Source organism: Pteronotus mesoamericanus, unplaced genomic scaffold, assembly GCF_021234165.1.
Source record: "Pteronotus mesoamericanus isolate MK-2021 breed Mesoamerican mustached bat unplaced genomic scaffold, CSHL_Meso_final contig_42, whole genome shotgun sequence".
Lineage (NCBI taxonomy): Eukaryota > Metazoa > Chordata > Mammalia > Chiroptera > Mormoopidae > Pteronotus > Pteronotus mesoamericanus.
Genome location: NW_026555157.1, coordinates 11,647,788 through 11,671,776, shown reverse-complemented (window position 1 = coordinate 11,671,776; position 23,989 = coordinate 11,647,788). Strand labels below are relative to the sequence as shown.

Sequence of the window (23,989 nt, the reverse complement as noted above, 5' to 3'; positions counted from 1 at the left end):
CTCATTCAGAAAAAAAAATGAAATACAGAATGGGAAACTTAGAATTGTCTAGGTTTTATGGTTAACATTGAATAATTCACACCAGTGTTTTGAAAAAAAAAGGCAGAGGGGGGTGCTGCCAGCATATTTGGTGTGAAATTCTTCATTGTGTGCGACTGTCCTTCGAATTTCAAATTGTTTATCATTCCCAATCTTACCCATGAAATCCCAGAAGCACTCTCTCTAGTCATTGAGAATATAAAAACATCACTTCAAATATGTTCACCCTGAATGAGAACTGCTCGTCTACACTATTCATTTGCTTATTCATGCACTGAACACCAAAAATAGAATTGAATAAGTCATTAACTTTCCTAGGAATTAAATTTAATTGAAGTAAAAATGTTATATTTGGGGAGTGTCACACTAAAATTCATTTAGTATTATTTTCATTTTGCCTGTTTAAATATAATCTTATCGATAAATCCTAGCAAAGACGAAAAGGAGCTACAACAGCATAACCACTTAGTCTAGTGAAGGAAGATAAATTGGTCTTTCCTCTTTATAAATTATTGTTTGGGATTAAGAGGGGAGGTTTACTAATCTAAGGGCAGAGTTTTTAAGGCTTAGTGAGAGAGGGGTGACAGGAAAAAGAGATTTCTTTATTTTTTTCCCAGAGGTCAACTAGAATATTTTACCCATGACCATTCCAAGCCTGCAGCGTGAGGATCATTGACTCTTTATTAAAAACATTTACTCATCTCTCTGAGTTGTGTGCAGACGTTATGAAGTGGGCCTAAGGAGCAGTCATGCGGGTTGATTATTACTTGTCTGTGTTTCCTTGTCGGGAGAGGGAGCCCATGTGGTGAGCAGCAGCGTTTCCTCTCCTCCCACCACAGCCCGAGTCCTTTCCAAGCTTTCTTTTCTGGATTTGTCTTGCCCTGCTACCTACGAAACAATTCACATGGAATGCCAGGCAAAGTGTGTGTGTGTGTGTGTGTGTGTGTGTGTGCCTTTTACTTTTTACAGAGAGCAATAACTCTGGTATTAAAATTGTTCTGTGCGTGTGTGTATTTCACAGACAGAATTGTTATATTTAGCCAGCCAGTCAGGCACATGGTGAGAGAGGAGCAGGATCTGAGTATTTTCTATTTTTGTCTTAGATGTCACCAGCTTTCTTGTCTGTTCCAAGGACAATATTACATGGGGAAAATTAAGTAGACTACTAAATCACTAAATTAGAATAAAAATGTTTTCCTTCATAATGATTCTAGCTCTATTCGTGAATTAGCTAGATAATTGCCTCAGCTTTGCCCATCTGCTCCTAGGTTCATGCATAACGTTTATTCTACTGTTAAAAATTAAGTATTATAGGTCTCCATAATAGGTGCTAAAAGTTATTGAGTGTCATATGGGTATTTGACATAGTGAAAGAAGCTGTATTCCTTTATGGTTTATGAAGGTCTAGAATATTATCGATTTTTCCTAAAATGGTAGTTCTTACATTTTAGTGGGATTGGGGAATAGAATGAAAGCTCCTAAGTCCCAGGAAAATGCACACATACCTAGACAACACTATTTTATAACTTCTGGGGGCTCACAATCCCCGTGAAACCCGTGCATGAACTATCGCCCTGGAAGGAGATGGAACTCTCCATGTGCCACACAGGAAAACCGACAGAGAAGGTTGACTCTCAGAAAATTTATAACCTTAAATCTTGTCTTCATAATTGACTTTGGGAGCCCCCAGATGCTGGCCTCACTGCGCTACGTTGAAGATGCAAAGGTGAACAAGGGGGCCTGATGATGGCTGGGGGGACGGCCAGGTCAGCAGGCTGCTTGTGCACCGCGACCACCGCTATGATGGAGCCAGGCACTGCGTGGGGGAGGCAGAAGCTTCCCAGGGAAGATGAGATCCAGCGGAGGAGTAGAGTATGTTATGGTGAAGTGGGGGAAAGAGGGAACAGAGGGAGTCTGTTCAAAGGCCAGAGCTAGGAGGGCTTTGCGGCTGGAGAATTATTAACAAAAGTGGAGCCTGGAGCTATGAAGCTAAAGTAGGCAGCAAGATCAGATTAATAGTGGCATTTGATACCATGCCACAGAATTGAGAATTATCATGAACATTTTCAAATCACTTGTTATAGCACTCTGAACATATAATCTCTCTCCTTTTTTTTGTAAACTGTCTTTGGTAAATATAAAATTTTATTTAGTTAAGACATATATAATCACGTAAAGATAGCATTATGTTTGTTTAATCTCCAAATCATGGTATTTTATATTCGAAAGACAGTCTAGAAATGATCTAGTCTAATGTTTTATTCTCAATATGAAATGGCTAGATTTATATATATATATATTTAAACACTGACCTTGATCTACCATTCTAACAGGTATCCACAGTTCCTGGAGTCAGTGCTTATGGAAACACAACTTCAGTACAAATAGGAAATATTTCAGGATATATTGACACTCCAGATCCACCAACAATCATCAGCTATCTACCTGGGCTTCTTTACAAATTTAGTTGTAGTTATCCATTGGAATACCTGGTTAATAATACACAGCTTGCTTCGTAAGTTTTCATTATATTCTTGGTGTCTCATTCTGTCTTTATGTTTGAGTCATTTCTTACCCTGAAGGGACTTATAAAGATTTATAGAGATTTATTTAGAAGGATTTATTGAAAGTAGCCAAACTAATGTAATGAAAACCCTATTAAGTCTTTAGTTTCTATCTATCATCTATCATCTAAATTGCTGTGAGCCACATCAATAGCTCAAGAGATACAATATATACTCTATACTTTACATATTTATTATATATATTTTCCCCCAAAGTAAACCAGGCTCAAACTAATCAGGTACTGCCTTGGGGTCTCCTCGCACCCTTCAGAATTGCCCAAGAACCTAAGAACTCTGGGCACTTACGCAGCACAGAAGGGCCTGTCATATTTCCAGTGTGTAGTACATCCAGTCACTACATTATTGTGGCCTACTTGGCTTCAGTCTCTGCCATATGCCCTCATTGCTGTATTTTGCTGTCTCACTGTCTGGGGTCTCAGTTCCTTCTACTGAGGAGTCACCTGCACAGGGACTGATGATTCCCCAAGAAAGGTGGCATCACCCAGAGCAAAAGATTTCTAGATATACACCGAGGTCATAGTGTTTGTTTGCAGTTATATATTTATTCATTATTGCCAAAGCACATATTCCAAGACAGAGTTATATTCACATTACAAAATAGTCATTTAGACTTGTCAAATATTTTTTAAAAAATGGGGTGATTGAGTTAACACTTTCCCTCTTCAATTCTAGGGTTTGTTATTACAAAGGTGTAATTATTATTTAATCTTAGTTACAAGGGAAAGTGAAGAACACATTTTGCTTCAGATAAAAAAATATTCATAGTTAGTTTTAATGACACAACAATTATAACCATCTTGGTCAAAAGTAAGTTTTTAATGTGGAAAAGAAGAAAAGAAAGGCCTTGGGTCTAAAGGGTATAAGTGTAGAGGAAAGTAGGTCATTAGGGTGTTATAGTTTCTTACTCTACCCACTCCCCACTTCTCCACTAAACATATACCTGAGTTTCACTATGCATGGACATTCATTCAATTATTATTTAAAATATTTCATTTATTTTTAGAGAGAGGAAAAGGAAGGGAGAAAGAGAGTGAGAGAAGCATCAATCTGTGGTTGCCTCTTGCGCGTCCCCTAGTAGGGACCTGGCCCACAACTGAGGCCTGACTGGGAATTGAACCAGTGACCCTTTGGTTTGCAGGCCGGCACTCAGTCCACTGAGCCACACCAGTCAGAGCTCATTCAATTATTTAATAAATATTTATCATACATCTATATGTACTATGCAATATTCTAGCAGTGAACAAAGTGAAACAAAATTCCTGATCTCATGAAACTTCTATTTTAATGGAACTGATGAAATTGTATTCATATCAGATTCAAATTCTTTTAGAATGAAGTTTTTCTACAAAAAGTCTCATATAAATAACACAAAATAGAAATAAGATATATTTATAAATAAAAATATCATAAAGAGCAATTTGATTTTACTGGACTACACTTTCTCTTTGATTGTCTACCTGTAGTGATTTAAACCACATGCCTACTCCAAGCCTACTTAAGTATGTCAGGCTTACTCAAGAATTTCAGTGCTTGAAGTACAACATTAAGGGATAGCTGAAACTTTTAATTTAAAATTTCTTCAATGCTTTTCTTTTTTGTAACTTTGTTTTAGGTCCTCAGCTGCTATATCTGTGAGAGAGAACAATGGTACATTTGTAAGCACTTTGAACTTGCTTCTTTATAATGTAAGTTGATGGGTGAGAGATGTTATTTTCTCTCTTACCATTCTCAGGAACTATTTATGTGAATGCATTTTACATTAAAACCTACTGAAAACCACATTAACCTCATTACACTTTGCTAACATTTATCTATCTTTCTTACCATATTCATATCCTTAGTGATAAAGATATAATAGAAACATCATTATTTCCTAAAAGTTGATAAATAATTTAAATTTATTTCATAATTGTGATTCGGATTCTGCAGTTATTTCAAGTGCCTATCTCCTGTTAAATGTATATATTTATTTATGTGTGTATGTGTGTGCAGCCATGGTCAGAGTCAAGATTTGGGAAATAATATTTTTATGATAAAAACTTAGGAGAAGTCCAAATAATACTTTTGGAGGCAAGCTTGGTGATGAATGTGTTAAATATTTTTAATATGGCTTTTGATTAATGTCAATTCTGTCACATTTGAAATAATTTGGGTTGACTACATAGTACTGTCTAAACTTTCGTCATGTAAATATCAATAGTGGCAGCAAATTGTGAAAAATACATGAATTTCTATTTATAACTCTAACATTAATCCTTTAAATGATATTTTCATGTTGATTAAAATTTTTATTCATACATTTTAAATGTCTGATTTAAATATCAATTTTTCAATCTATCAACCATTTGTGTAAATTATGAATCTGATTTTTACAGTATTATTCATGGCATCATGGCACTGAGTTATAATTCACGCAACTGATTTAAAAGTCAGTGTGTTGTACTTTGAATATAATGAGCTATAAATACTGTAGTAGAACATTTTCCAAAGGTATTTTTTTAAAATCATGTTTATAAGTTTGTAGTCTGATACCACAGAGTTCTAAGCAACAAATTAAAATGTGTCGGAATGGATTGCTTTTGTTGGTATGATTTTCTGTCACTTCTAAACTTTCTTATGTAAGAAGCTGCCAAGTTTGTTGGTTTTACAGTCTCAGCAAATGCAGAGGTTGGCAAAAATAGGTTTAAACAGTTGTTTGTATGGAGAATGATACAATAATTAATAACTGATAATATAAGAATAAACTGTTTTGCATACTCACTACTATAAACCTACTTTTGCTTACCCCTATGTGCCAATATTCATTCCCAATATGACCAGATAATTATTATTTTTGTGAACAATGTTTTTAAATTGAAAAATTTCTATTTGTTCATTTATATGTGTAAGCTCCCTGAGTTATGTGGGTTTAATATGATTTGTTATAATTGAGTGAAACAGGGACAATTCTTGATCTTAAAAAAAAAGTGAAAAATATACCAACAGGCTATTTAATGACATCATTATTTTCTGTGAAATTAAACTATTCTGTCACTGTAAAAGCTGAAAATAAAAATTTAGAAGTGTGAATTTGAGGAGAACTTTGCTGTTAAAATTTTTCTTTATCATTAGAAATAATATAATTGTCCCATTGTTAACTAGATAAGAAAACAATTTCATTCACAATTGCTTCAAAAAGAATAAAATACCTAGGAATAAACCAAACCAAGGCTGTAAAAACCTATACTTGGAAAATTATAGGACACTGAAGAAGGAAATAGAAGAGGATACAAATAAATGGAAGCACATACTGTGTTCACGGATAGGATAAATTAACATCATTAAAATGTCCTTACTCCCCAAAGCAATCTATAGATTTAATGCAGTTCCTACCAAGATTCTAGTAACGCATTTCATAGAACAAGAACAAATATTCCAAAAACTTGTATGGAACCACAAAAGGCATTGCATAGCAACAGTGATCCTGAGAAAGAAGAACAAAGTTGGAGGAATCAAGCTGCCTAATATGAAACTATACTATAAGGCCATAGTAATCAGAACAGCATAAAAACAGACACAGATCATTGGAAAAGAGTAGAAAGCCCAGAAATAAACCCACACATTTTTAGTCTATTAATATTCAATAGAGGAAACAAACATATACAATGAAATAAAAATATTTTATTCAATATGTTGTTGGAAAAATTGGACACATATGTGCAGAAAAAGAAACTATACCACCTTCTTACCCCACACACATTAATAAATTCAAAATGGATTAAAGACTTATTGTCCAAAACCATAAAAATAGTAGAAGAAAACATAGGCAGCAAAATCTTGGACATAGCTTGTAGCAATACTTTACCTGATATATCTTCCCAGGCAAGGGAAACAAAAGGAAAAATAAACAAACGAGACTACATCAAACTAAAAAGTTTTTGCACAGCAAATGAAAACAAGCATAATCCTTCAAAGACTTTCTAGAATCCTAATGCTAAACAAAAGCCTGTAATTTAATGATAACCTTAAGATTTTAATTCTATAGTGAGATAAATTGTTGGATATCAGACTCTCAATGAAATAGTGCCCACACACTTCTCATCTTTAATCAGTCTGCAATAAAAGTATAGTTAATGATTGAATAAAAATTAAATTGAATATTAAAAGACATTTATTAACCAGTTATTTAATAGAATTCAACCATTTCCCCACAAACTATTTTTTAAATTAACTGACTTTACTTTTTAGAGCAGTTTTAAGTAATACAGAAAAATTGATCTGAAAATACAGGCCTCCTCTGCCTGCACCCACGTTCTTATTTTATTATGGGACATACTTATTAAAGTTGTTAAACCAATATTGATATATTATTAACTGAAGCCCATCATTTACATTTAAGTTCACTCTTAATGTTGTATATTCTGTGTGTGGATTTCAACAAATGTCTATGACATGTGTCCATCATTACAGAAAAGTTTCACTGCTCCAAACTACTTTTTTTTTTTAACATGGTACCATCATTGTATTTTGCCATGTGATAGGACATTAAAAAACTAGTAATTTATAATAGAAAAAAATTTTACTATACTTTCACTAATTGACCGCAAATCATGTTTATTATTTGTTTTAGACACTAACATTTAGCTACCTAAATGTAATTTTATTGTAGCATTTCAAATTAAATATTCTTTCACGACCATGAGGGGCCATGCTTTCCTATTTCACATGCAGCTTCTCATATCTAACCTTTAGGAATGATGAAAAGTTGCATTACATACCTACTATTCTTATTCTCTGGTTATTCATTTAGAAAGGAAAGTTGTAACTACCTTATTTGGATTCAGTGCAACGGTTTGTTCCTATGTATTCTGGAATTCAGTAAATATACTTAGGAAAATTTATCAGAAAACAAGTAAGGATTGTATTGATTATGCTATTTCCATATATGAGGCTTGCTTCAAATGGAACTGTGGCCTTATTTCTGAGAAATATAAATATGTCAGTTTTCTTCTCTCCTGAAATGGAAAGTGAGGATGGCCTTGTGAATTTGAATTGTATCTAAATATTAGTCATCTGAACAGACACAAAAATAGTAAGTTTGATATAAAGTTATATTAATTCTGAATGTTTTTGAAAGTTGAAGGAAAAAACTCTAAAATAAATGTAATTTATTTTAGGGACAGTATTTTACTAAGAAGAGTAAAGGCAACAATCCAAAATAAAGTTAGCTAATTACCTGTTAGAAGCAATTTTAAGAAGAAAAAAACCTAATAGTTCATAGTTAAACCTCAACTGAGCCACATAATTTGCAAGTGACTTAGCAATATAATACCTGTAAAGAAGTTTCTTCTGGACAATACTGATGCATATATAAGAAGAAAGTTTTGTATAGTTAATGAAGAATGGATTACTTGGAGAAGTTGGAAAAGAGAGCCATAAAAATAATTAAACAAACATACCTACCAAAATGGGAAAAGAAACTATTATTATTTATCACAGAAATACAGAAAATAAGTACAGCATATAATCCCCCATTTATCTGCTTTATTTGGGAATGAAATATTCCACATGAATACAGCTTTTTCAAAAGTGAAGCATACAAAACTTTAGTGATTTAATTTCAAAAATTCAAAGTCTGTTGCTTTCTTTCCTGCCTTCAGAAACAGAGTATGCTCTGTATTTTGCTTTGCTTGATGACTTTGAGGTTTCATAATGAACATTAAATACTTCCCTTTGCTGCAAAACAATACCTTCAGAGTTACTGAATTGGGGGAAACAATTTGCATCCAGACTAAATGATTTGACAGCTTACATTTTTAGAATTTTTTTGCATTCCACATTTTTTGGTCTCCTTTTTCTTTATCAACACATTGAAGAAGTCACTTCTCAATCTGTAATCTGCTACTTTAATCTACTGCACATTGGGGAATGATACAAATAGCTCTCTAGAATGAATGTCAAATAAGGATAAAAAGGTAAAATCAAGTTCTCAGGTATCTATCCTTCTATAAGTAACCACCAATAAATTTTGTTCTGAAACTCTATGGCATGCTTTTTGGCAACTTGGAGAACATGTTGGTCTCATTTTTTGGTTTTCTATTAAATTTTGTAACTTCAAATTGCCAGATAAGTAATTTGGGGTAAATATTATTAAGTCTATAAAGATACACAACTCCAGTGGTGAGAGGCTTAAACTAAAACAGATATAATTAAAAAAAAACTTTTTAAATAATTGGAATTTTAATTTAAGTAAACTGAATATTGACAGTTGAACATTAAACAAAGAACACATTAATGATTGACTATTAACAATTGTGTATAATTTAAATACACTGAAAATTTACCATCATGTATAGTAAGCTGGGTTATACATGGAATTTGTTACTTGGATATGGTTTCAGACAGTTTTGACAAGAACTAGAAGATTAACTAGGTCCTTTATGGAGCTGGTTTGGTAGATTTATGTTGATTTGTCCATCTTTTTTTATGACATTATGGTTTTAAGTGGTAAATATGCTGTTGTTAAAAAGGTAATGATGGATTGTTTACTTTTTCATCATTAGGATTCAACCTACAGCCAGCAGTTAATTATCCCGAGTATAGGATTACCTTTAAAAACCAAAGTATTTGCAGCTGTGCAAGCCACCAACCTGGACGGCAGGTACTTTCAAACTCATCTTTTGTTGGTTAAAACATTTGGCTGCCTAAAATCTCATGAATCAGAAAGTTAGCTTGTTCATTTTTAATTTCAAATATACTGTCATTACCATACCATTTAGGCATGCTAATAAACAGAAATAACAAATTACAAAGATTAAGGGTGATGCACATTTTATGTCATTAATTGGAAAATAACAACTTTTCCCATAAAAATGGAGGGGTAGTGACTGGAAGAGGGCATGAGACATCTTCTGGAATGACAGAATGTTCTATTTTCTTCATCTGCAAATTGATTAATCAAATGCAGTCATTTTATGGACACTTATGATTTGTGCATTTTTCTATCTCTACGTTACTATTCAATAAAACATTTATTAAAAAACCAAAGAACTCTCTCTGTAAGGATCTGGGCCAAATTTATATAGAACAATCCCCAGCAACATCTCTGCCAAAAAAAAATAATAATTATTATTCAGCCTTCATATGATCCTTAGAAAATTCAGAATGATCAGTTAAAATCATTTAATTTAAAATGATTTAATTAAATGATTTAAATTAAAATCATTTAATTTAAAATGGAATTTAAAAGCTAAAGATCTAATCGTGCCCTATAAAAAATTGTAGCATGATATGACTTATTTTGGGTTTCTTACATATTATTACTTATACTTCATATCCTGAAGAAATTAGTATACTCTAGAAATTTGGTTTTACTTTAGCTTCTCCCTCTGTGTCTTCTTGGTATCTTTATTCTTGGATATATGTGATTTTTTAAAAATAGCCTTCCTAAATGCAGAGGGGTTTTTTTTTTCTCTTTATTGGCATTCTGTTCCCATGGACTAGTAATTTTTCTAACACCAAAGTTGGAATAGAGTAATGTGTAAGTGTAGGTACAACCTGGCCTTGTGGAGGAAGGCTGTGTCTTTGCCTTGTGGCTTTCTCCTAAATATTTAACCCAGTGTCTATATGGACTCCCGCCCCCACTGAATCTGGCATAAGTTAGAGTGCATAATTTATGCACCAGACTCCTTTGCTGTATGTGGGATTATAATATCCTTTGTCATCTGTTAGAGACTATAGTAACTTATGGAAACAAAAAGCCATTGTTCCCAGTGAACTTAGAAACAGCTATGCAGTTCAGTTTTTGGTTTGTTTCCTCCGGCTTTTACCATTCATCTGCCTTGTACAAAACCTGTGTGTGTGTTTGTGTGTATTTATTAGCCTTAACCTTGTTTGATGCAGGATATCATTTTACTGCAGATTTTAAAACATATTTCAGTTTAGGAGAATATTTTAATAAATAAGAATCCTCTGCAAATAACTAATGGTATTTCATGGGGTAAGACCTTTGTCAATATTCACTTGCCCTAGATTAGCAACTAACACCCAGAAGGGGTTCTGACTCTAGATCATGCTTGCCTCTTCCTGCAGATGGAATGTCCTCATGGATTATTGCTACACAACCCCATCAGGGAACCCAAATGATGATACACGGTATGATCTCTTCCTTAGGTAGGTGTCTAAGTTATTCATTGATAGCAAAGACCCAACTGTAGATAATTCAATTAGAAAATATAAGTCAGAGAAACAAATTATAGGGTACTTTTATAGTTTTTAAATTTAAAGTTTTACATTTTGAAATTTTAGTCCTTATAAAGCTGGAAGTACAAAAGTAGAGAACAGTTCTCAACACAAAATGCTGATAAGGCTATTGTTGAATGAGAGTTGCAAGTAAGTTAGTTTTATCAAAGATGTTTTATTCATGGTTAGGTCATATGGGAATATTTCACTATACTAGGAAAAGTATGGCTAGGCTGTTATTGGCAATAAGAGAAAGGCACTGGGAGGGTATTATTTATCCACAGCTAGACTGTCTAATCGCATGTCAAAAGGAGAGTAAAATTAAAGCAATGGTCTAGATAATTTAGACCCCAAAATGCTTTTTTTCTTTTATCAGTATTTAATATGAAAGTATGAAATAGCCTACTACTTCTTTTTTATCAGAGCCAATAACTTCAACTTCATTCCCCAAAAGACAGTGATAGAGTGAATGTAATCTACATTTGGGGAAAGGGAGCATGGATCATAAAAACATTCAATCATCTCAGTTCTCTTTCAGCATTTTTATCTGACAGAAGAACAGACTTGAGAGTCAAGCAATGGCTTGTAATCATGCTTACAAAATGCAGTTGGCTCAGATCACTGCCGCTTATTGACACATGATGGGAGTGATATGATGGGAAACCAAAAGAATGTTTTATTGGCTAATCACTATTATGATGATGTTCAGAGGGCATGGTCAAACTGATATTCACGTCGTATAACTGGAAGTATTAGTTTGGGAAAAATTTTGGAGGAATCTATCAAAAGCCTTAAAAGATTTCATGTTCTTTGATTCTGTGTTTACAATTTAGAAAACATATTCTAAAATATTTATAATTTCCTGGTCTATCAGTGCTATTTAAATAGTAAAACATGGGAACACACTGGATGTTCAGCAATAAATAAGTGTCTAGGTGAATTGTGGAGAATCACTAAATTGAGAGCTCACACAGGCACAGCAATCACATAATTATTTAGAAAAGATATAAAAAAAGAATTTAGGAAAAAATGTGGGTTCTCTTTTATTTTCTCCCTTTCTGTCTTCTTAAGGTTTCTATCTTTAGAAATATATAGTTCTTAAAATTTAAATCTATTAAATATGAAATGAAAAAAATCAGCATATAATTGCATGTACAATTGACATCATATTATTACATATATGGTAGAAAAGACTGTGAGGAGATATGCATTAAAAGGTTCACAGTGGTTATTTATGCGGGTTGAAATTGTGGATGATTTGGTTTTGACAATTTTCTTTTCCCAAAATGTCTACATTAATCGCAAATTGATAATATGGAATAAAATTTTCAGATTTATATCTGGTATGACTATAGCTTTAGCTTAGATCTTAGTCTTTTCAGGTTTCTTGTGGAAACTAAAGAAGAGAGAAATGCATAGCTAAAAGAAGTCCCCCAAATGCCATTTTCAGTAAAACTAGAAGGAAAGAAAAACCATAGAAATTCCAAGATATGTGTTAATGTTGATAAAAGCAGTTAAGATTAGGAGAAAATGGTGAAATAAACTCATGAGTAAATCTGAGAAACACAGGCCTGATACCCTTATAAATATCTTTAAGTCAGAGAGACAGAGAAAACTCAGTTACTCAATTACATCCCATTGAAAGAAAACTTTCCTGTCATTGGATAACAGGAAGAAGCCCTTGAATTGAGGAAACCCTTGAGGAAGGTTATTAACATTCCACATTGCCCTAGGAGTTTCTGAAAAAAACAGGTCTAGGTAACTCCAACTCTTTCAAATATGAATGGGAAACAAATGAAGCCATTTGTGGCAGTGTTCCTGCATACTACAAGAAAAAATGTGGAAAATAGCAGAAAAAAATTTAAAGATGAATTAAATTCACTGGGAAAATGTTGTCCTGGAACAGATAGACTTGTAATTGAACATTTCAACAAAAATTTGGTTTTACAATTTAAAGAGTAATTATAGTTATAACGATACAATTGTAAGAACTCAGGTAAGAAATAGTAGGTCAGTAAAAGGTAAGGCGACAAGAATGTGTAAAGGGAAATGGAAGAATTTCAGATGAAATAGAGAAAGCAAATGGAATACAGAATGGAATACATAATTAGATGGTGTGCAAGGGAGAATAGACACAGCAGAAAACATAATGTGGGACAGAGAAGATAAAAATAAGAAATGCAATTAACAAGAAACACACATAAAGGAAAAGATTAAAAAGGATTAAAGTAGAAGCAATAGAAATAAAATGTGGCAAAAAGAATCCAATACCTGTATAATATGCATAAGCAGGATCCCCCAAGAGAAACCAAGATAACAGAATAGAACAAATATTTAAAAATATAATCCAGAAATACTTCCCTAAATTAAAAGAAATTTATATCAACATACTGAAAAGATACCTTGGATAGTACTAAAGCTTTCATAAAGTGGAAACTAGGGGAACTATAAAAAGACATAGTCAGAAACATAATAAAAATGAGAGAATAATTACCCTCTCTCAGGAAACTTACTTCTGGTGGCCAACAATTAAGTAAGGATATAGAAGATCTAAATGACATAATAAATAAGCTATGTATCGATAGCTAGCAATTTAAAATATCAAAAAACAGAAAGTCACCACCACTTGGAAGTTTAAAACTCTTAAATAACCCTTGGACCAGAAATGGAAATATGACTCAACATTTTGTAAAAAATAAAGAGCAAGTTCTTTGAAAAAATATAAAATAGAGAATCACAAGCTGTTCTAATCAAGAAAAAAGAAACAAAGGGCAAATCCATAAAAAAATAACAAAACATGAAATGAGAAAGATATGGCCCTACTAGATACTATCCTTAATAAAAGCTCTAAAATTATTTTTAAACATGTGATACTTTGCAAGACTAGACACATAGACACAAATTTAGAGTAGTAAGCTGAGAAATAGATCCAAAACGTGTGGGAATTTACTATATGGTAGATTGTGATAGCACAAACCAATGGGATAAGCAGAGATTTTTAAAATAGTGCTGGATAATGGGTACCATAAAAAAAAAAAAAAAAGAAAGCACTGGACCTATACTTCACCCAATACACCATAATAAACATTACATAGATTATTAATTTAAGTGTACAAACTACAGTTTTAAACATGATAGAAGAAAATATTCATACTAATATAAGAAATATTTTTAAAACTTTGGAGTAAGGAAAATCTGTCTTCAGCCCAAATACTAGATGCCATAAAATAAAATATTGAAAACAACATAAAAGTAAACTGTGTGTGTGGACACATGCAGGCACACACATAGCATAGGGAAACAACAAACAACATGCCAAACAACAAAATAAAACAACATGCAACTTATATAACAAGCAAGGATCCTGTCTCCCTAACATATAAAGAACATGTAGGAATCAGAAAGAAAAGGCCAGCAATAGAAATTTGGGCAAAGGACATAGATAATTTTAAGATTAAGAAACACTGAGTGGTCCCAGCTAGTGTGGCTCAGTTGGCTGGGTGTTGTCCCACAAAGGGAAATGTTGGCACAGCCTGGGCTGCGGGTAAAGTGCATATGAGAGGCAACCAATGGATGATCCTCTTCTCTTTCTCCCTCCCTTCCCCTCTCTCTAAAAGAAAAAAAAAGGAAAGACACCAAGTGGCTTTAATGTATATGAAAAGATGAACATATTCATTCCCACAAAGAAAAATTAAAATTGTATAGTGATAGTTTATTTTTCCTATCTAACAAGGAACAATACAAACTTTTTCCATAGGCTTTGTTGATGTATGTATCTCTAGGAGAAAATAAGAATTTTCCATACATTACTGAGGAAATGTAACAATATTTATAGAGGGCAATGTGGCAAGCACAGATATACTATACAGATACCCTGCACATGTTCAAAATGCTATATTATTAAGCTACTTATTACTTACTTTGTAAAAAGCAAAATCTTCAAGGATACACAAATAGGGAACTAAATAAACTGGCACACGTGCACAATGGAATACTATACAGCTATAGATTAACAATGAGGAGGTTCACTAAGTATTCAGGAAGATATGGGAAGATTTCTTATGATGCATTGCTAAATTTAAAAAAAGGCAAGATGCAAAAAAATATATAGACTGTGCTCTACTTTATTTAAAAAGGAAGAAAAACAATAAAAGTATATTGTCTGTGCTCCTGTTTGCACAGACCCTGGGAGGGTGCAATGCACGTGAGATCACCTCCGGCAGACTTGCATATGATGGGAATGGCATGGGCAAGATCAAAGAGGGGAGGAGACTTCTCACTATGTATACTTATACTTTTTGGATTTTTACCATGTGAAATTACCTCTGACTTTTGACAATAATATTATAATCAGAAACTGACCTATTTATGTTTTATGATCTAGCTCATTCTTGTCATACTATTGAGTTAGCTTAGTCTCTTAATCAATGTCTATAACATGACATGATTTTGTTGGCTCTTAATGTAGTGGGGTACTCTTAACACTGCGGAAATTTTTTGACAAGTCCCAGTGGACTGGTAATTTTTAGTAATATACTGTTTTCACATTTCCTAAAATGTAGCTGTGACAAAGATCCTCAGACCACCGTCATTGAAAATGGCAGAAGCCAGCAGGGCCGATTTTCCTTTGAAGTGTTCCGGTTTGTAAAACACAAGAATCAGAAAATGTCGACCGTCTTCCTGCACTGTGTCACAAAGCTCTGCAGAGCTGATGACTGCCCTTTCCTTATGCCAGTATGTTTTTGAGCAACTTTATTCTGAATTGTCAAATTGGTCTAAGCCGAAAGGTTATCAAGTGCTAGACACTAATGTTATTGAGAGTAGAAATGCATCAGGTCAAACTGTTTGAAGTAGGATTTATTCATTCATCCAGCAAGTATCTATTGAATGCCTACTTTGTGCCAAGCCTTATACTGGGAATACAGAGGTGCATGCGAGAATTCTGAATTCAATTAACTTATCCTGTAGGAGCAGGAAATAATCATGAAATGAAACAAGACGAAAAAGTTATGACACAAGGACAGACGTAGATATGGGCTGTAATAAGATGCAGTGCTCACCATTGTGAGAGAGATGAAGCAGGAGATACTGGCAGGATTGGTGGAAGGGATGAACCTTGAGCGGTGCCTGAAGATGGATGAACCCCAAAGGCACAAAATCAAGAGTGTGAGGGACGTGAGAGACACTCCATGCCAAAGTCACATATGCATAACACAGAGTAAGCAGGGAATTTCCTGTCCTTCAGGAAGGGTATGGAATAGAGGAGAAGATGATGAGGAACCAGAGGAGAGGACAGGATGGGCACTACAAAGGGAGATTGGGGCCAGATGGCCTGGGAATCCCTTGGATTAAAAATTAAAAGCTATGAAAAGTGTGGATCTGAAGTGCTTAAAACCATCACATAAAATACAGATCCATTTACCAGTGAATAAATAATTATCTTTCTGACAGACCATCTAGGGTCACATCAATATTAACCTAAGAAAAATGCAGGCATGTTTTTTAATTTGAAATGACTGTAGCATGTTTATATTTATGTTCAAATTCACGTACTTCTTTATAGTTATTGATTAGTTTAGTCCTAACTAGCTATATCAGATGAGGTTAAATGGAGAGCCTACATTACCTCGGCTTTGTGCTGACCAGCATTTCAGGGAATGATTTATTAAAGGCTTGAGAGAAATAAAAATGGGAAAGTTTGATAAACACAGCTCTTTGTCAGGAGAGCCACTGAGCTACGTAAATTAATGAGGCAATGAACTATTATAACTGGAGAAAGTAAGAAATGTGGACCAAGCCAGGATAAGTAACACTGTAGCAGTTATATGTAAAGTAATTAAATAAATGCACAGAAGTAAATGAATAAAATTAAACATGTGGTATCTCTTCCAAAAGAACCTGCTTTCCAAATGGCCATAAAGAAACAATTTTGTGCCGGTGTGGAATTTCATTTGTTTTCATTAACTCCTCAGATTTGTAGCCACAGAGAAAGGAGAGATGCGGAGAGGAGGACCACTTGGAGCCCCCAGAGCACTTCTGGAAATGCCATCCTCTCTGCGGGACCCATCATTACGCGGAGCGGTAAGAGTACCCCTCCTTTTGTGTGCAGTAATAGACAGTTCCAAAATGGCTTGTTACTTGGCTTCTAAGGAGAACTCAAAGTGGTTCCTAAAGAGCTCTAATTAACTGTGAGACAAGATAAACTGCCAAACAATGCTAATTTCACAGTTTTTTCCTGTTTGCTCAAGTTACACAAAGGGCAATATTGTCTTTACCACATTTCCCTTTTACACACACACACACACACACACACACACACACACACACACACACACACACACAGAGGATACGATCCTGGACAGTTTCATTTGCCTCTCTGAATCTTCTAGAATACCTTTCCCTGCCCTGCCTCAGAAGACTGGTCTATGTGAGCTTGGTCCATAGGTGGCCTTGCCATCTAGTTTCTAATTGGGCTTCGCCAATAGATGGCACTGTCAGGGAATGGGCATGAAGTCCATACAGCTCTTGGCAAACTCTCCTTAGAGCTGATCTCTCAGTTCTGTCTGTCCCATACCTTCACCCATAGCTCAGGTAATTTTACTGCCTCTTGTGAATCCCCTACATCTTTATTAATAGTCTTATTAAGCTCTTCTTAAATTGCCCAGTTTGAGTACCATTTTTTTTTTCCTTCCAAGATCCTGACTATTACATAACTCCATCTAGTATTCTCATCATTCTCATTAATCTAATAGACACAAGTGTTCATACACGTATACAAGTATTCTCATGTATACACATATTTGTGCACACAGGTATTCTTTCTCTCTCTCTTTCTCTAAAGTGATATTGCCTTATGTCAGCACGAACCCAAAGACATCCAAAATAAAGCAGACATGCAGAGTAAACAACACAAATTAAATTTTTAGAAAACTGGGTAGTTCTGGCTTTTGTCTTAACAAGCTTTGTGACTTGGGATTTTACTTCACTTCTCTGGGCAAATGTTTCTTCATTTTTGAAATAAAGGTTTTAAAAGAGTAGCCTTAAAGATTATTTCTAACTGTGTAGCTCTAAACTTGTAAAAAATAAAAAAAAAAAAAAAAGGAAAGAAAGAAAAGAAAAGAAAAGAAAAAAAGAGGAATCCTGATTTGGATTACATTCTAATAATTTTTTCTCTATCTTATATTAGCCATAAGTCTACTGTTGTGTTTCAATTAGATTCTCTTAACCTTTTCTTTTGAGCTTCCCATCCCAAGTGAAAAGAAAATTTTGCCTGAAATTGGTAATTAAGCAAAAAGTGGTTTGGGCCTGAAAAATCCAGACAATTAATTGCTTTAATTATTTACTCCTCTGTGTTTGTTCAGACATAGCATTATTTAGAATCAAACTAATAGGCCTTTTAAGTAATGCAGAAATTTATTAATTTCAAATTTAGTTTATACTCCTTAAGGGTTTGGTACATGTTTTGAATGGTTTGAAAATGACTGGTTTGTAAAAGGCCCAAATCTCATCTCTCTCTAGTGGTCTGATATAGCTTATAGAATCACACTGCATGGAAACTCAGCTCTATTGCCAGTTATTAGGTATGCTTTGGGGTAGGCACAGTAAAGATATTTCAACCCCTATGGAGCACATGTAGTGTCAGCTTGCGGTAAGAAAAGAACCTTGAAAGTGACACCTCTCTAGTCATGTTAGGTAGATGGCTTTTCCTCCTCATTAATATCATTGGCTCCTTCTTACCTGGACCAAACTGAATATATTTATTGTTTATTTTTCAAATTTAAATATTACATATTTTAAATTATGTGCTAGTGTAAGAGTATTTTTAAAAAGGCCAAACGTACTTTGACCCCCAAATCCTAGTGAAAAGTACCAAGTAGAAGTTTCTAATTCTATTAGAGCTAACCAACTGTTCAAGTTTGAAAGTTTCACCTACATCATATCTAGTTGCCCAAAATATCTGTTAAAAACTCATGGAGCTAATGCCTTTAATCACAATGCCCCTGATGTCATGCCTAGATTTCTTCCTTTCCAATTTCATCTTGTTTCCACCTTAAAAGGGGACATTTATGCCCCGACACACTAAGGCAGTCTCTTCGCCGTCTCAGCCTCTCCACTGGCAACCCCCCGAAGGGCCATGCTCAGGCCTTGCAGATCCCCTTCATTCCTCTCTCGCTCTGTGGGGGTTTATCTTTCATAATTACATAAGTAGCAGTAGGATGGATGTTTCTCCTATTTTGGTGATCATAGTAGCCTTGCTGTGTAGAGGACTATATAGAGTGGTATTTACACGAATACTAGGACATCCATGAAAAAATAATATTTTACATCCCACATAAAAACAGAACTCAGAAATCCAGCTGTATCCATCCACAGGCAAATCCAATAAAAACTTAATGTCCTCCTTAATGACCAGGGCTACCTTCTTTCCTGAGTCTCACTCTGTTTTTACCTTAGGTCAGCTGGAATTTTTCTCTCCAGGTCCCCTGGCTGATTTTATAAAGAGATGCCTAATTTCAGGCTTGATTTGCTCTCTTCAAACCTCTCTGATACTTGGGATTTTTGCTTTGTTAACTCATTGAACCACTCCTTTCACCTAGACACCTGGCTTAGGTCAAGTTTAGTAAGATGTTAAACCTCAGAAATTCTGTTTTGTTTTGTGTTTTAATGAGGTCAAATTCATTCTGGATATTTTTACCCCACATTAGTAAATCATTTTATTAGTTGATTTAGGAAAATATTTCTATCCCCAAAATTCAAAATCCACAAAACTCCTGAAGTGTTCTTCTTTTAAGCTCCCAAATACTAAAGCTATTTGATAGGGAAATGCTTACCATGGGGTACAATTCTGGAAATTTAAATGTACCATCACTGAAAAACAATGGTAACTAGTCAGTTGTTTACATAAATTCCAATAGAGAAGCCCAAGCCAAACTTTTGTTCAACTAGTATCATTGAGTTTTATAGGTAGTTAATTCATGGCCCCTCCATGGGACAGGCTCTCTGGCAGGAGCTTGGAGTATAGGGAACAGGCCACAGTCTCAGAGTTCAAAGGTAGAGATAGACTGTGAATGAACATATCAGGGTGGGAAGTAAAAAGTTTAGCAGGTTTAAACTTAAAATACGTGGTCCATTTATTACATAGGTAATTGAAGATTTTTTTAAAATAGCTTGTACTAAGAAAGAAAACATTTATTTTACATATACCTTTGTATTAATGTTCATTTTTCCCTATTTATTTTAACTACTTATATGACAGAAAAGCAGAGGATGACAATTTATTTGCCACTTCTGGCTCTTGGACAACTGCTATTGCTACTACCACTTTTCTCCTCTGGTCGTCAGTTAACTTTGTGTTTTCTGAAACCACCAAGTTTAGCATTCTAATCTGATCTAACTCCAGAAGGTTTCTTTTAGCTTATATATCTACATTAAGAACAAGTTGACATCACAAAAAAAAACAGACAAACAAACAAAAAACCAGAAGTGTGCAGTGCCAAAAATCTGGAAAATGTGTACCTCCCCTTTCTGGGTTCAACAGTGCTTTGAATTTTTTTTTTTAATTTCAATGATACTAATATTACAGGACACCAGAAACAGCAACTAGATAACATTATTCCCTCTGCCTTTACCTGCTATCAAATACAGTTCCAAACAATGTTCAAGTATTACATGCTTTGATTTTAGCCAGCTGTCAAAGGTAGGATGCTTTCAGTTTCAGGGTCCTGGAATCTGGAGCTGGTTTGGCTCTTTTGGCATTTTGTCCCCGCACAGAGATTTTGTTCAGAGCCAAGTTCTTGTGGGTGACGCCTGGGATATTGTTCTTGTAGAAGTGTTGGTGATAATGTGGGAGAGGAGGGGATATTCTGACTTCTTTTATTCATCTCAGGATGCAGAAAATAGTAGGGGCAGTTTTGCCTAATTTGGGATATATAGAAGGAAGAAGCTTTCCATTCCTTAATCGAAACATGTTTTAGAGCAAAGGAGTATGATTTCTGAGCGAAGAATCACTGTTAGAAAAGAATTTTAGAGTATTATCTATTCTCCCCTGTGTTTCTGTGAGGCAGCTTGCCTTAGAAGAGGGCCACACAGATCTTTTGGAGGAATTAATCACAATTCCTTCATCCTATCTCTTTCCATGAGAAGACAGTGTCTACAAAATGGTGGTGATTAGAGGTTAGGATTTTCCTAAGGATGCCTTATACGGAAAATTAGAGCTGTTTTTCTTTTAGTGCTATAGCGATGCACTGCACCATTCTGAAGATTCCTGTGAACGCACGCTCCATTGATTTGGGGCATTGTACTTCAGGAATCAAACAAGAGAACCATCCTTTCTGCCAAGACTCACATCTCTAAAAAGAAATAGTATCAGATGTTTTATAAATATTTCACCAAGTTCTCCCATCAATGATTTCCAATACTAATCCTAGAGTTTTGTAGCTTGAGATATTCATCTCTATGACTAAAAATATTTTTTATACTTGGATAATTTATATTATTTTAGGAAAAAAATGCCAAAACTTAGCTTTTATTTAAGTATATGTTTACTTTATCTGTCAAGCTGTGACAGATGGAAGTTTCTTCATCTGTAAAATGGGGGTAGCTCTCATATCTAAACCATATGGCTGTCATGAAGATTAAATGTGATAACATATGAAATAGCACTCTCTAAACCGTATGGCACTATATACATAATAATTGTAATAATATTTATACTCCAAAATCAGTCAACTGCACACATTTTATAGTTCAAATAACCAACACTCACAGACTGCATATACACCCACACATATAAATTCAAATATGAAGTTCATTCATTGTACAAGCTCAAGGGTTAATTGTTTCATGATTACAAAATGGGTAACAAATTGTGACACCAAGTGAATGTGTTCATTGCATCTATTTGCCAGAAAAAAAAAAGTGAAAAATCAACAGCTTCAATTTTTTTGCTTCCCAGATGCAAATACAACTACAACTCAAGCTCAGACCTCATGTTTTCCTTTGATTTAGTTATTAAGTGTGAATTTATCTTCTTGGAACTTAAAATGATGTTTTTGTAGATTACACTGGGCAAATTGGCAACACTTAAAATAGAGCAGCACTAAATAATGAATATTTCTGTGTAACAAAATAACAAATGACAGGGTATAGGGCTATAAAAAATGTAATAGCTGTTAACAATTACTGCCCCCGCTAACATGACTAAAGAGATAATAATGAAGCAAAGCTGGCAGAAAAGAATATAGCACAGTATATTTCACGATTATATTTGTATGCCCAGGGCAGTGGCAGAGTGTGGGCTTAAGGAATAGATAGATGATGAAATTTCGCATATGTAGAATAGAAAATGGCAAAGCAGAATGTTTTAGGAGAATTTTTATTACTGCCTTCCCCCAGGAGCTTGTGGGTGAAAGTGAGGAGACCCATTGGTAAAAAGTAATTATAGAATTGTATAAAGCATAGGTAAATATTTGGAGACACAATATTGCTTTTCTTTTTTCCCCCCCTTCCAGATGAGACTCCAACCAACAATTCACAGCTTGGTAAGAAAATTAACATATATTGAAACTAAAAGTATGATTTTTTTAAAATTTTAAAATTTTTGTGACCAATTGCAAGTCTGTAATCAACTAAATATATTGAACTCTGCTTTCATAAGTTTGTTATTTTTTAAATAATAGGTCACTGAAGATTTCTGAACTTATATGTGACCTGTTGGTCAATTTTTATAGAATTTTGTAGATGACTATTTTTTTCTGGCTGCCCTGGGGCACACCAGGCTTCTAAACCATATAATCCTTCAGTTATTGGATTGAAATATAGTCAGATAGATTGGTGCATGATCCAGTGTCATGCTGTTATTCTATACGATACTGATGACAGATGCTTTGCATGTATGTTTTGGGATAAGGTAAATACATCGGATGTTGGACCTTTCCTCTGTGTTTGTTTTATTACTTGCAGGTTCTCCTAATGACCCTCCTTTCCAGCTGAATGCCATCACCAGTGCACTGATATCAGGAATGGTCATTCTGGGAGTTGTGAGCTTTTCCCTTCTCCTGTGCTCACTGGCGCTTCTACGCAGGAAGGCACCCACTAGTTTGGTGTTGAATGGCATAAGGAACCCAGTCTTTGACTGACTGTCATAGGCCCTTGCTCTGGAGAGAAGGCTCACTGACTATACCATGTGTGACTGCAGTCAGTGTTCCATCTGAATTGAACGCGAGCCAGCACTTGACATTTGTAGGTGTGCTAGATTGCAGGTGTAGCTCTTCAGCACAATGCTAGTGAAAAAATTTTCATGGTATTGCTGTTGTCACTTATGGATGTGGTCAGCCATATTTGTATGGCACCGATGATTATACTGACAATAAGCAAACGCTATTCAGGACTTAGATCTTACAGGATGTCATATATTGTTTTATTTCAATTTTATTTTGATTGCTGGTTATAGGGATAAAAAATAGGCATAGAAAAACAACAAAATTTTTTACATTTCCCCCCTAAGCTTTAAAACCCAATGCAATGGCATTTAGATTTGTAGTGCTAAAATTAACATTGCTTTTTGTTTTATTCCAGATAATGTCTGTTTTATTCCAGGGATATGCTTTAGTTGGATTGGCCATTTAGACACCTGAGATTTAACTACTCACTCTAAAACCTCCTGTATTTTTGGCAGATTTCCATGTCTGATGACATTCATTACACACACACAAAAAAAGCCTATTGGGAAATGTATCTTTTAAAACAAAATGTTGAATTTATCGAGGTGACGTTGGTTAATAAAATTATATAGGGTTCAAGGGTACAATTACACAATACATCATCTGTACATTCTATTGTGTGTTCACCACCCCAAGTCAAGTCTCCTTCCAGCACTATTTATCCCTCTTTATCCTCCTTTACCCCCCAATCCCTTTCCCTCTGGAATCGCTGTGCTGTTGTCCGTGTCCATGAGTTTTGGTTGTTTTTCTTTGATTAATCCCTTCACATTTTTCACCCAGCTGGGAAGAAATGTTCTGGAGCACCCATTTCTGAGCAAACAGTAAAAATAATGGTTAACCTCAGACAGATACTAAGTGACCCTAGATCATTATTCACTTGGCTGTGATCAGTTTCCCCTTCTGGTTCCAATCAATATACGTTGA

At 34.5% G+C, this 23,989-nt stretch overlaps 1 protein-coding gene across 1 annotated transcript in view; it reads left to right on the top strand.

Moving 5' to 3' along the window:
* ZPLD1 (zona pellucida like domain containing 1) overlaps nucleotides 1-22,981 on the top strand; it is a 46,441-nt gene extending 23,460 nt beyond the window's left edge. Inside the window, exons 4-11 of the mRNA XM_054577242.1 lie at nucleotides 2,373-2,554; nucleotides 4,237-4,309; nucleotides 9,167-9,264; nucleotides 10,695-10,775; nucleotides 15,407-15,578; nucleotides 16,817-16,925; nucleotides 22,355-22,384; nucleotides 22,806-22,981. Of these exons, the coding sequence (XP_054433217.1) occupies nucleotides 2,373-2,554; nucleotides 4,237-4,309; nucleotides 9,167-9,264; nucleotides 10,695-10,775; nucleotides 15,407-15,578; nucleotides 16,817-16,925; nucleotides 22,355-22,384; nucleotides 22,806-22,981 (921 nt within the window). The remainder of the gene's footprint in view (nucleotides 1-2,372; nucleotides 2,555-4,236; nucleotides 4,310-9,166; nucleotides 9,265-10,694; nucleotides 10,776-15,406; nucleotides 15,579-16,816; nucleotides 16,926-22,354; nucleotides 22,385-22,805) is intronic.
* Nucleotides 22,982-23,989: the final 1,008 nt, after the last annotated feature.